Genomic DNA, 13,987 nt, shown 5'->3' on the forward strand with positions numbered 1-13,987 from the left:
TAATCTTATTCTTAGGAAAAATAAGGGAGAGACCGAAAGCATCAAGGTTCTATAGGTGTATATGGCGGTATCATCGTTACGTATATTATCCTGCACATTTTTGGGATTAGTTTAAATTTAGCAGTAAATTTATAGTAAAGTTAGAGGCTGCATAGTTGTGGTTCCCAAACCTTTCCAGATTGGCGTCCCCCCCTCCCCTCATACACAAGCGAACATTTTTTTGTATGCTTCATATTGAAAACAAGATTAAACAGAAAAATGTTTTTTCACAATTAAAACCGAATTCTGTTAACTAAATCATTTAATTTTGGCTGTGTTGGCCCAGATATCCACTCTCGTTACTGAATGATAAATGTCATAAACATAAAGTAAAAGTTACCCTAATGTTGATTAAAGGTTCTGGATTACCTTCCATATTGCTGACATTTATCAATCAGATTTTGTCAAAAAAGTGTATTTATCAACTGCTCCTAATGTCATCCTGTTACCCCCCTAGCGCCTCATTTTGCCCCCTCCACCTTCTTTTCACCGCCCACTTTGGGAATCAATGGTGTGCAGGATGAAGCCATGTAGAGAGAGTTACCTTGTTATATATTTTTGAGAGGAAGGTACATACCAACACCTCTATAAGAGCCCAAACATAAATAGGCCGTACCCAATTTCTGAGTTCACAGATCTTGACCAAGAAAAGAGTAACAAAAGCAATAATAGCCCAGGGAAATTAAAATATAAGCAAGATACTGCTGGGGAATTCTTACACCATGGAAGATCCTTGATGTATGTAAATTTCTTCTGCAGCACTCAATCAGCACCACTTAAATACACACAGTTATCCTCTTTATACTGAAGATATAAATGAATGTTATGCTGCTTGAGCTCTTTTGTTTGGAAGCAAAGCCTACGCTGCATAATACCAAGTCAGCGCAAGCTGAGTAATTTGCCTCTTATACTTTATATGGGCAAAAATCTGTGCCTACTTCTTATCAGTTTTCAAAATTCTCAAAAACCTCCTGTACACAAAAACCTGTATAAACTTGTCAAGTCACAGAGACCTGAAATTTGATTTGAAAGCCCAGTCTTCAATATGCACTATGATTTTACAATTTTTACAAGGTTAAAGTCGAAGAAAGCGAGTCAATTATTGATTTTACAGGCAATTTAGCAGTAAGAACACTCTTGAGTACTCTAGATTTAAATTGCATGGCGTTCATCTCCTCCTACATTTTTTTAAACAAAAAATTAGCTATTCAGAGAGGTCACTATTGTAACAGTACTACTTGAGCAGGATGATAAACAATGGACCAAAATATACAATAAATTTGATAAAAATATTTGTCAACATATTTATCAGTTGACATTATTTCCTTTAAAAGAATGATAAACTTGTGCTGTGTCTGTGAATTTCTTTGAAACTGGTATGAACAGATGGCACCATATAAGTGACTTCTGGTAGCTTAATTTGTTGTTTGCTATGCAGCCAATTTTAATTGTTCAGTAGCTGGAAAGAAGGGGACAATGAGAAATATCCCCTGATTAGCACCATTTTACACAAAAATATCTAGTCTCTCAGTGCTCCAGGAAAAGAGCAACAACTCCTTTATAACCAAGGACCCACTGAAAACTGATAAGATTGTCTGTAATATCTCAATAATGAACATAGGCTTCAATTTTAGCCTAACATTTCTTTACTCTTAGGATAATTTTCATGACAGACAATGTATTTTCACCCTGACACATTAAGTAAATCAAGTATAACATAAAATACATCTTATAATAAATATATGAATGAAAAAGCAAAACCACACCAGTCTGCCATGACAAGTGCACTTTGTTTTACGAAATAAAAACTTAAAAAGAAAATGAAGTAAATTAACAGATAAAAGCCATTTACTGAATACATTTTAGCTAGAAAATCACTTTGTCGCTCCAAGCACATCTACTAGTCTGGCTGTTTATGCATTAGTTATTAGAAGTCTAGTATCTGTTAACACCACACAATACCAAAATAGTGATTAACCAAGATAGGGACACAAAAAATGAAGCAAAATAAATAAAATCATACCTCCTATCTTAAATGCTCAATCTTTTTTTCTCTCTCTCTCTTTCTTGATTACTTGCGTTATGTACAGTTAGCTTATTTCATTTGCTGATTCAAGTTCTTTCATTTCTGGGTTTTATTAAAAAAACATACCATTTCTTTTTCCATTTCACTGCATCATGTTTGGTTGTGTATGAACGTTCAAATTGAGGAATTCTTTTCCATTCATTTTTATTTTCCTTTATATATATATACAGAAGCTAAAGCTGGTTGTACTTTCTTTCCGACTAAACCCTTTGAGTGTAGGTTAAGTTCTCATCATGTGATATCCATCATTATATGAAGCTTTGATCATGCTGTCAGGTTGACACGTGTTCTCTGCATGAGCCCACTACCCACCCTCTAAATGTGTATACTGGAATACTATTTGGAAAAAAAATATTTGCCTGCATGGATACCACCCATCATGTGGAAATAGCTGTAGATCTATACAGGGTGTTGTTCTTGTCAAATTGAAATTATGCATTCCTGCACTTTGTTTCAGTTTCAGTTTCATTTGATATTAAATTCATTAGATTAAATGCTGTGCTGTCTTTTTTTTTGTATTGTATAATACATAAACAGCACATTTTCTGCACTTTACTTTTTCACTGTAAATTCCATTTGATTTTTTTCAAATTTGCTCAAACAAAAGGTTTACCTTATACTCTAAAAAGGATAATTAGCTAAAGCATTTTTTCATATTGTTATTCTTAATATATCCTGGTAATGTACACAAAATTTTGGCAATCCCGAGTCGTGATGCCATATAAATATAACATATGTACAATGGTCAAGCTCATCCAATATACCTTTTCTTGTATGTTAAAACCATTTTCCTATTTTCTAGAAAAAAATAAAATATATAATGAATAGGAATACTAGACACAGAACCTGGGGTATGTTATGAATGGCTAGGCGATAAGAGTATCTATTGCTGCTGAATGACTTATATAGGGGAATCAAAGTTGATGCACTGTTCCACTGTACTTCCCTATACATAAAGTTATGCATGAAAAATGTTTATAACTTTTCTACCACAGACATTTACAGACTGACAAAATGAAATGCAGCATACTGAGGTACTACTCTGGGATCGCTGTCAGTTTTACTTGCTGGAACTCTTTACTGTGACGGCTTGTAGGCAATCTTCCTACTCTTCAAGACAGACCACTTGTGTCTCTTCACGTAATAAGACAGGCCGAAGAGAAGCGAGAACATCATGATAGCTTTGAGAGCCATTTTCTTTCGCTGGTCATGTTCTGGTTCTGCAGCCCACTTCAGGAAAACAGCCACATCTTTGGCCATCTGTGATGCTGTGGCTGGAGTGCCATCACTGTACTCCATGACCTTGAAGTTAAAGTAGCAATATAAATAATGGGTATTTCAGAAACCTTTAATCATGTATTTTGTATAAAATAAATTAAATATAAAAATGCAAACTTAGATTACTGTATTCTTTATAATGGGTTCATTACCTAATACTATTGACATAACATCTAAAAGAAATCTGAATTGAACTTTGAACATGAAAAAGACCTTAAAAATATAACCTAATTTATTCATACAGAAAATAACAAAATTTACCTCATTGTAGAGGGCCTGAGCCATGCCAATAGCACCACCAGTGAAATATGGGTTGTAGTAGAGACCCTCCCTGACCGAGACACCAGCAGGAGGATCACAGTAGCCAGTCAGCAATGAGAAGATGTAGTTCTGGAAAACAAGGGATATAATCGACCAAATTATTTGGCTAGGAAAAATTAATTTCTCATTTAGTTTATAAACTGTAGTCGAGGTAACGAATACTTTTTATGATATAGTGTTGATGGCTCAATAAAATAAACAGAGAAGCTCATCCTTCCATTTATAAAAGAACATTTAGCATTAGTATTTGCTTTATTCTTAAACCATTGGCCATGCGCACATGAACTGTCCACTAAAGTTTCTTTTTCATAAAGAAAAAGCTAAAGCTTTTCAGTGTCATCATTGAACTACCTGTATCACCTGTTAAAATAAAATTGATGGTGACAAAATAGTAATAATAGTTACTGAGGTAGAAAATTTTTCCCAAAAATTCAAGGAAGATAAACAAGTAGGGTCACATTGGCCTAGTAAGTGTCTTCGTGGTGTCTTAGCACTTAGCAAGTCAACTATATATATATAAACAATGACAAAACCGTGAACAATGCATTTAACCCCAAGCCGCCGGGCATGGCATGTATGTACATGCCATTGCTCATTGTGTGTGTTGAATTTAGTAATTGTTTTCACATATAGATGGCTCCACAAGTACCGTCACCAATGAACCAATTGTGCAAACTACCTGTCTAACCTGTTTACCCTTTTCCTTGATTTTCAAGATTATTTTCTAATATTTAATATTTAATATTATAATGTTTATAACAAAAATAAAGTGTCAATATTGATATTGAAAGTGAGGTCGCAAGATCTATTAATTGACTCCTTTGCAGCTAAGCATTGGCAAAGCCATATTTGTGCAGAAACATTTAACCAAGCTTTGCCAAAGGGAATGCACCATTTACCTGACATTAAGTTAACCAGCACTACAAAAGTTATTACATCTTATAGATCTAATTCTTTTTATATTGTGTTTCAATACTGCACATAACCTAAGAGACGGTTATAGCTGGTACCCAAAAAAAACATAAGGCAAGTAAATCAGAACAATTTAAAAAATATAAATAAAAGAGGAAGAAAGAGCGAGAAAGAGCACGAGCGAGAGAGAGAGAGAAAGCGAGAAAGAGCAAGAGTGATGTACAATTTTTTTTTGTCTTATAATTCTACACTGATAGTTGATCAGAAAAAAATGTACTGTTGTAGTTGCTGAACATTTCATGTGCTAAGGTTATCAAGGTGTCCATCTGAATTGGACAAACAGTTCCAAACCCAGCCTTTAATAATGCAGTGAACTCAAAAAATTATATTTCACTAAATTCAATCTCATTGAAAAATACAATAAATCTTCATCAGTGACAAAATAAATTTTTCATTAAATTAAACCTATAATTTTTGCAACATTATGAAAGAAAATACTACATAATTCTACTTGAGGCAATAAACCATCCAGAATACAGCCTATTTTACACACCTCTCCACCGTGTCTTGCAGAAGTGATGTACGAGAGATCTGGTGGCAAAGCTCCATTGTTGGCAGCACGAGCAGCTTCATCGTTGGTGTAGGGGTTGGGGAAGTAATCAGAGAGCTTTCCTGGCCTTTCAAACATCTCTCCGTCGTCATTGGGTCCATCCTTTACCTGTAAAAAAATGTGGTTTCATTGAACTCCCTTCATAAAATTCAAACCAGTACCGATATCATATTAAACAGTCTTGCTGGTTAAAAATTACAAACTTATTTACTCAAAAATAAACCTACCTGAATAGCCTCTGCTTCAGCCTTAGCTTCCGATTCTGTGTGGGACACTCCAATCAGGTTGCGGAAGGCAATGTACTTCATGGAGTGACAGGCAGCGCACACATTTTTGTACACCTGATGAACAGTTTAGATTCAAGATAATTCATTCAAATTCAGTTATAACATATAACAGAAGGATCACAAATATTCATCACTTCCAGCCATAATAATTCACCTAATAACTAACCTCATAGCCTCGGCGAATGGAGGCATGATCAAGGGATGAAAAGATTCCATCATGAGACCAGGGGAACTTGGTCGTATGGAGTTCAAGCTCTGAGGCTTTCACGGACTGGTTGAGAGCATACGTGAGTCCAGCTGCACTTCCTCCAAGGATTCCAATGGCTCCCAAGACCTTTCAAAAACAATATTTTATTTATACAGAAGCTATAACACATTAAAAAAATAAACAATATATTATACAAATAGATAGAATTCTGTAAGCAAGTTGCCAAACATGTGTTGCTAATATTACTTTTAAAATTTTTCACATCCTAAATATCTTGACAATGCATGTTTGTTACCGTGGTCATACACCCTTCAAAAGCAACTAACAAGGAATAATCACAAGGAATCAGGACATCAGTGAATTAAAAGGTGCCAACTTTAAATATGCTGAAACTTTTATCTCACTGGCTTATAGACACACATGAAACACTGGTAGAAGTGATTCTTTACAACAGGACTACATCCCTGTAAGACCAAGAATATATTCCAAACTACAAGCTTGGGGACATTCCTGGGTGGAAGGAAAACATGGACAAAAATATTTTTGCTTGAGGAAAAAAAAAAAAGGATTTGACATAGAACTTTATCCTAAATGCAACATTTTCAACAAGGAAACATATGACATTCATAAACTTGTCTATACTGCTTCACGATCAGCTCATTACCCTACTCAATCATCATAGATTCAGTGCCTGGGTCTCTGCTCTTGATCTCTAAATTTCCCTGGCAGGAAGCTCTGCATGCAGACACCCTTCTAATTGCCACAGAGTACAACTTAATTAAATAAAAAAGAATTAAAAAAAAAAAAAAATGATGTCAAGTACTTTAACTGTAGGCAGTGGTTTTGCTTCATTAATATTGTTTACACACAAAGCTCCACTGATTCAAGATGTCAATTACTAGGCCTACCTAGTCTCATATTTATCCCATTCCTTGAATGAGACAAAAATAATTTCTATCATAATTACTCTGATTAATCCCTACAATCTGGGTGACATTACGGTCCCATAAAGGAAAAATTTGGGTCGACGGCCGGGTGACGTGAACATGCCATTATCGGACAAAATGGCCATGGGCCAGGCGATGCAAACTTGCCATCATGAGGGAAGGCCAGGGTGATGGAAAAGACTCGCCATGAGTGCACAAACCTCATGGACTGTGATTAGATTCATCTGGTGCTTAGAAGTGCTTTTGCATTATTTCCATCAATAAACGAATGTAAGGAGCGAAAGTCGTGACTAGAAGACCACTGGCTCCAGGGAGGCCATTACCATGCTGTGACCAGTGACACAGGTTGTATTATGCAAAAATTGAAAATTACGAAAAAATAAGATATATGACAAATAACCAAATGACTTTTTTTACTTTCTTATTTACTAGGTAGCGATATGAAGTCTGTACATGGAAAATTATATATTACCATCTGGATAAAGCAAAATATGGACACTGGAAAATGGCAATAAAGCTAATTAAGTACACGTAAAATTACTTTGTAATGGGGAGGCACAGAATCTTGTCACCCCTCACAAGGGTTTGTGCATTCCCAGTCTATGCACCGCATGCTCAGGATATTAGCCACTTACATAGCTCACAGCCAGTATTTTCAGCATTATGATTTCCATGACGCAACCCAGATCCAACGGGTTAATATTCCAATCAATATCATTATAATGCTATAATATCAATATGGCTAAAAAAACACTGCTCATGGAACCGACTATGCACTGGTGAAATTATTTGTAAACCGACTATGCACTGGTGAAATTATTTGCTAACTATGCACTGGTGAAATTATTTGCTAACTATGCACTGGTGAAATTATTTGCTAACTATGCACTGGTGAAATTATTTGCTAACTATGCACTGGTGAAATTATTTGCTAACTATGCACTGGTGAAATTATTTGCTAACTATGCACTGGTGAAATTATTTGCTAACTATGCACTGGTGAAATTATTTGCTAACTATGCACTGGTGAAATTATTTGTAAACAAAATAAAGCAGAACCAAAAGTAGCTAATACATGCATACATGAATTTCAACATCAATGGTACTGATGGTGAACTAAAATAATTTACGACAAAAATGTATTTTTTAGAGCTGATGTGAGGTGGTGCTTTTAAAATAAAATAATAAGCAAGCACTTGGAATGCTATGATAAGACAGCCTAGACTTGAAAATTTTGTTTATATCATAATGCAAATCCTGAAGACAAATTATCAAAAAAAAAAAAAAAAAAAAAAAATTAAAAATTACCAAGCAAATTCATAAGCTGGAGAAAATGCTAAGAAAACAGCTAAAAACTTTGGGGAGTCTGTAAGGAATGTAAGATAACTCTGTAATTCTAATATACGTTGCATATATTTTCAGAATATTGTCTACTTTACAAGCAAAATTGATATGAACTTGGTAACAATATTTTTTTCAAAAATCTAGCATCAAAGTGTGTAATACCTACACAGGAGTACATTACCTACACCATACTAGCATTTTCCACCAATACACATTACAAGTAAAATGCAAATACTTACTGCCTTTCTTGCGGCTGCCATGTTTCGTAAGGTGGAAAATTTAGAAGAATTCTGAAAATAAAAGGAAATGTTAATAAACCAATTACTCAAGTAACTGCCTGATATACGTCTTTGAAAATATGTTTTCCTAACTAAAAAAACAAAAATCTGAAAGTATAAGAAAATATAAAAAAATTTATTTAAATAACAAAATGACCATGATATACAATATCATTAAATATCATGATATAGAAAAATAAATAAGAAAATCAATGTTGCTCTGCTACTACTATCTTTTCCTATAACCTAATCTGCAAAAAGTGTGGTTTGCTGCAGTCAATCCAATTCACCAAAAGCATGCAAGGTTTCTCAAAATATGGATGAGCCAATTATGAAATTGTGCTCCAGCCCCTCTTGCGAATTGAAGATACCAAGTATGAAGGAGTAACTGTGGTACTATACATGATATTTCATCCAACCACTTCAATCTTTTCCTCTCCAACATCATCATCTGCAGATTATTAGGCATTACATGTGTATATATCTCCATTATTTACATGACTTGATGAATTGTTTTATATGCGTAAGGACTAAAATCACTTGACTGCAAATTTCAGGTTAGCAAGTTTTAACATATAATTAGAGTAACCATCAAAAGGAGTCCTGGGGTGGTGTTCTTTTTACTTTCAGAAGTAAAGCTTACAAATAAACACAAGAAGATAAAACAAATCACCATAGTCTGTGAACCTTCAGTATTTTGACGAAGGCCAACAACCTTCACTATATAAATACTTGAAAGAAAATCCTGAATTGGCTCTTTATTTGAATTTAAATTTTTATATATATATATATATATATATATATATATATATATATATATATATATATATATATATATATATATATATACACATACATACATACATATATATATATATATATATATAAACAATCAAGACTTCTTTAAAAAGAGAAGGTAGCTTTAGCTAATCAGCAAAGTTATTACAGAAGAGTAGCAAAATCTGTGCACATTAAATCACATGTTCATTTAGTTTAAGAAATTATAAAGAGCCACTTCTGAGACATTTCATCAGGTTTAGCTCACATAATAATATGGATGAAATGCTTCATTAAAATGTGGTACATCTGCAGAAATTTCTTGCCATTGTCCAAAAATTTCACAGGAAAGTTACCCAATAATTACATTTGTGTGGACAGAATTTGACCAAATAATTTGTGCAGGAAATACGTTCCCCCCACAAATCAAATTCTACAGTCTGGTTAGTATCTATCATGGTATGATAGCCAAGCCCATCAAGTATTTCAAGTGTTGAAATAAATAATCAACCTATTAAATGCAGAATTAAAATTGGCTAGTGATCTTTCATGTAGGTTGTTGGCACGAATCAGCAGCTTCCCTCATTTGTCCCCGGCTCATTCTCTATTCACACAATATTAGGCATTTGGATGCTTACACTGGTATTTCATTAAAAAATAAAATAAATAATAATAATAATAATAGTAAAAAAACTGAAGGATTTTCTTCCCAAAAGTTGCCTGTAACTAATAGTGACACCAAACAAATGATGTCGTTACTATCAGAGACAAACTTTATCCAAAAACCAGCGGCACAAGCTATGCCATGATGCATTGCCCGATATGCCATCCATCACCAAAGGTTTATGATACCAATGAAGTCTGACAATTAATGGAATGGATGAAAATTTCAGTTTGTACAAAGGTGTGCAATTTTACAAACAAATTTTATGTAGATGCATAAAAATTATGTAATTTAAACCAAGAAAACAATTAAGAGTTTCTACTTGATACAGCAAACTTGTAACCCATATGATTATAGTCTTGTATGCTGGTTAGGTTTATAGGTTGAGTATGGCTTGGGACATTGTATAAGGAGGAGGGGTGTCCAGAGAACAAAGCCTCCTGTCTTTGTAATAAATGGTTAGAAATATGCAAAAACCATAGGTGTTCAGGGGACACAGCCCCTTGACTAGGTTATAACATTGGGTATGGTAATGCTTAATGGCTAAAAAGGTCATCTAGCACTAGGGTGTAATAGTGAAAGGGTAAAGAGGGGGGTCAGTTGATGATTAAATGACCTACATGTCAAAAGTCATATAGTAGTTCAGGATAGTATGGCATTAAAAGGGCAGAGAGGGGTGAGGATAGAGAGGGTAAGTTGTCAAAGGAAGATGTCAGTAGGGTAAGGTAGGGATTAACAAAAGGAGAAAGGGAAGTTTAACTCACTTGCCCCTGGTGTCACACATGTGACGACTGGAATACAGACCATAGCCGGCTTCTCACCAGTGCAACACTAGATCAGAGCTTGCACTTCAATTTTGTTGCCCAAGGCAAGCAGTGTGTGCCAATATTGATACTACCCGGAAATGGGGATTATTGCTCTCCAAATCAACCATCGTGGGTGGGTTAAGGGAGATTAGATCACGGCTTTAGGAAAAAAGTCTGGAGAGAGAGAATCCAGGGAAGGGGGTTGTTGTGACAAAGAGTCACATGTGTATCCTAGGGGAATTGGTAAGGATAATGTGGAAGCAAAGGGGGTGATGCAGAAGAAGCAAGGGGCAATGGGATGTGTTGGGAGGGAGTAGGAGGAAGGGGTGTAGGGGGAACATGAGTGGGAGGAGGGTGGATGTTTAGCAGTTACTTTGAGTGTTGAGGGAATAGGATAAAGGAGAAAGGAGATCGGAGGATGGATAAGGTGTAGGCTTGTTATTTTGGGTTATTTGAATGTCTTTGAGAGTTTCTGAAGTAGAGTAGGTTGGAGAGGTCTGACAAAGGTTTTCTTACGAGGAGAGGAGAAGAGGGGTAGAGGGAGAGGTTGATGTAGGAATTGATGTAGATAATAATGAGGTGGAATGTTTAACATATCTTGCACAATGAGTTGAGCGAGGAAGATGGGTAGGTAGTAGTGGTGAAGATTGGGGTGTCTGCATGAGTATGACTGGGAGAGGGAAAGGAAGGGAGTAGATATGTGATGAGTAAGAAATAGTGGGGGATGCCATGGTAAGCCTGGAGTAAGTTTGGGAAAAAAAAACAGTCAACCCCTTCGGGTTACCTCGAGGGGTTAGAGATAAACAACTAAACGGGAATACCATGCCCGTGGCTCCCCCAGGCTGTTCATAATTGGCACAAAGTCAGCCTTTCATCCTTTCAAAATGGTCCTCACACCTAAGGAAGTATACAGAAGCAGTGAGGGGAAGACAGAAGCAGTGAGGGGAAGACAGAAGCAGTGAGGGGAAGACAGAAGCAGTGAGGGGAAGACAGAAGCAGTGAGGGGAAGACAGAAGCAGTGAGGGGAAGACAGAAGCAGTGAGGGGAAGACAGAAGCAGTGAGGGGAAGACAGAAGCAGTGAGGGGAAGACAGAAGCAGTGAGGGGAAGACAGAAGCAGTGAGGGGAAGACAGAAGCAGTGAGGGGAAGACAGAAGCAGTGAGGGGAAGACAGAAGCAGTGAGGGGAAGACAGAAGCAGTGAGGGGAAGACAGAAGCAGTGAGGGGAAGACAGAAGCAGTGAGGGGAAGACAGAAGCAGTGAGGGGAAGACAGAAGCAGTGAGGGGAAGACAGAAGCAGTGAGGGGAAGACAGAAGCAGTGAGGGGAAGACAGAAGCAGTGAGGGGAAGACAGAAGCAGTGAGGGGAAGACAGAAGCAGTGAGGGGAAGACAGAAGCAGTGAGGGGAAGACAAGACTGTGCAAAATTAGTTGAGTTGAGGGCTGAGGCCTAAGCCAGAGGTGATCCGAGCACCGAATCCATTTCCACCTCCTAAGCCCCCCACAGTGACAATGAGCATGGAAATAGGGTGGAATTGTATATGAAATACAGTGATTGGGAGAATAGGGGCATAGCCTCTGATGGGGATATACTACAAACGGGAGAGGGTACTGAGGTGTAGATCCTGGGTTAGGAAGATTTAATGTTCATATGGCAATCTTTCTGGTAGTTTGTGCATTTATGTCAAATCATCCATGGCTAAATCTTATCTCCAGTTTTTAAATTTTCCACTTCAAAAATACTCTTCTTGGTTCGGGATTTTGGTTTTCTACTTTATGCTTTATAAATGCCTAATATGAATGAAATTAATCCCCCCCCAACCCCTATTTCCCTACAGGAGTCAGGGACTTAGTCTCTGACAGGTGCGGATCTGACGTAACCCTTTACCCTTAATCTCTAGCAAGTGCATCCATACCAAAGCAGCTTAAGCTGTTTAGCCCTAATTACCAGTTCACCCCAAGCAGCAATTGAATCTACACATAATCCATCCCTATACTATCTAATCATGGGGCTATGCCCCCTGCAACTCTCTATGGGGGACTATCTTTCCCCAAACCCCACCCAGGAAAACAATGATTCCTCCACATATTAACCCAATAGCAACGGGTGTCCCACATATGAGACATCCGAAAGAAATAAACATTGCCGGGCGTCCCGCCAGTGTGACACTGTATCGGGGCTCACGCTCTGACACAGCAGCGGGCCGTGGTTGGCCGGCAGATAGAGTCCGGGGCAGCTCCGCCCGCCGATTTTGTAGCCGCCCAGAATCTTTTATTTTCGGCTTCAAAACATACTGCCGTTAATGGGTTCACAGCAGGAGAGAGCGTCAGACAGACCATACCTTGGGGGGAACTGGTAGGGGTGAAATGGAAGTGGCCGGAATGACTAGCTTCCCCGTACAAAATTACCCAAAACAATTATTACAACCAATAATCATTCTCAAATCACTCACACATTTACATAACTATACCAAACCTAAGACAGGATGTAACAACTATCATTCATACCCAACACATAACATGCCCTACTTTGCAGATAACAGCAGATTATACAAATACCTACCCTTCTAATCCACAAAGTCCATTAATTAAACCTGCCACCGGTGCAGTACTGCTAATCCTTTGAGAATAATGGTCAAAATTACATAACTAACGCAATTACGAGCAATGGCAAGAAAACATCCAGAACAGACGATTCAACCTTAATAGATCTATATTTACAGTAATTCCAACATGGAGTTCCTGGTAAATTAGGAAATTCACAGATTCTCTGCCCTGCACACACCTATGCACAAAGTGATTTATATTTGCCTTTATATCACGAAACTACGCCACTTTTCCTCTTTGCATAACATACAGTAATAGTAAACAACGTCGTCCGGCGAAAGATTCGGCATTTCTAAAGCACGTTTTTCCGGTCTTTACGGGGATATTTTCCCGATTTAAGCAGACATCTTGAAATTTGCTAAACTAATTTCATCTACTGTATTTATACTTTACCTGGAGTGCAATTCCAGAGACTCTTGCTTTCAGAAGATTAGCTCTCGCGATCCCAGTGGCAGCCAGTGCCATTTTAGCGATGAAGCAATAGGCCGGAGGAGGCGAAAGTAACCGAGAGTACTGAGTTTTGAGGTTACATCATTGCGTTATGAAACTTAAATTTAGAATATTTTTAAGTTATTTTTGAATTTGACATATATCTTTTTTAAGTAATCGAAGTTTAAGAGAATAGATTTGATAGTACAATTTCCCTTTCTGTTAAAATGTACATGGCAATATTTTATCAGCTACTTTTGCCATGTTTTACTTACAAAACTGTCAGCTGTTTAATTGTGTATCTATAAAGACTTTGAATAAGTAACATAATATATTTGATTTAATTTATATAGACACCGGTATCTAATTTGCAAGAGGAAAACTGCAAACATTAAT

The 13,987-nt window shown here is 36.8% G+C and overlaps 1 protein-coding gene across 1 annotated transcript; it reads right to left on the minus strand.

Annotated features, from left to right (window-relative positions):
* Positions 1 to 2,855: 2,855 nt before the first annotated feature.
* Positions 2,856 to 13,701, minus strand: Cyt-c1 (Cytochrome c1). The gene is made up of 7 exons (XM_027356244.2): positions 13,556 to 13,701; positions 8,272 to 8,322; positions 5,700 to 5,867; positions 5,474 to 5,587; positions 5,190 to 5,354; positions 3,665 to 3,793; positions 2,856 to 3,427 (listed from the first exon to the last, which is right to left on the minus strand). The coding sequence occupies exons 1-7, from the start codon at positions 13,625 to 13,627 to the stop codon at positions 3,203 to 3,205; spliced, it is 924 nt and encodes a 307-aa protein (XP_027212045.1). The 5' UTR covers positions 13,628 to 13,701; the 3' UTR covers positions 2,856 to 3,202.
* Between the last annotated feature and the right edge of the window lie 286 nt (positions 13,702 to 13,987).

This window comes from Penaeus vannamei, chromosome 33 (assembly GCF_042767895.1).
Source record: "Penaeus vannamei isolate JL-2024 chromosome 33, ASM4276789v1, whole genome shotgun sequence".
NCBI lineage: Eukaryota > Metazoa > Arthropoda > Malacostraca > Decapoda > Penaeidae > Penaeus > Penaeus vannamei.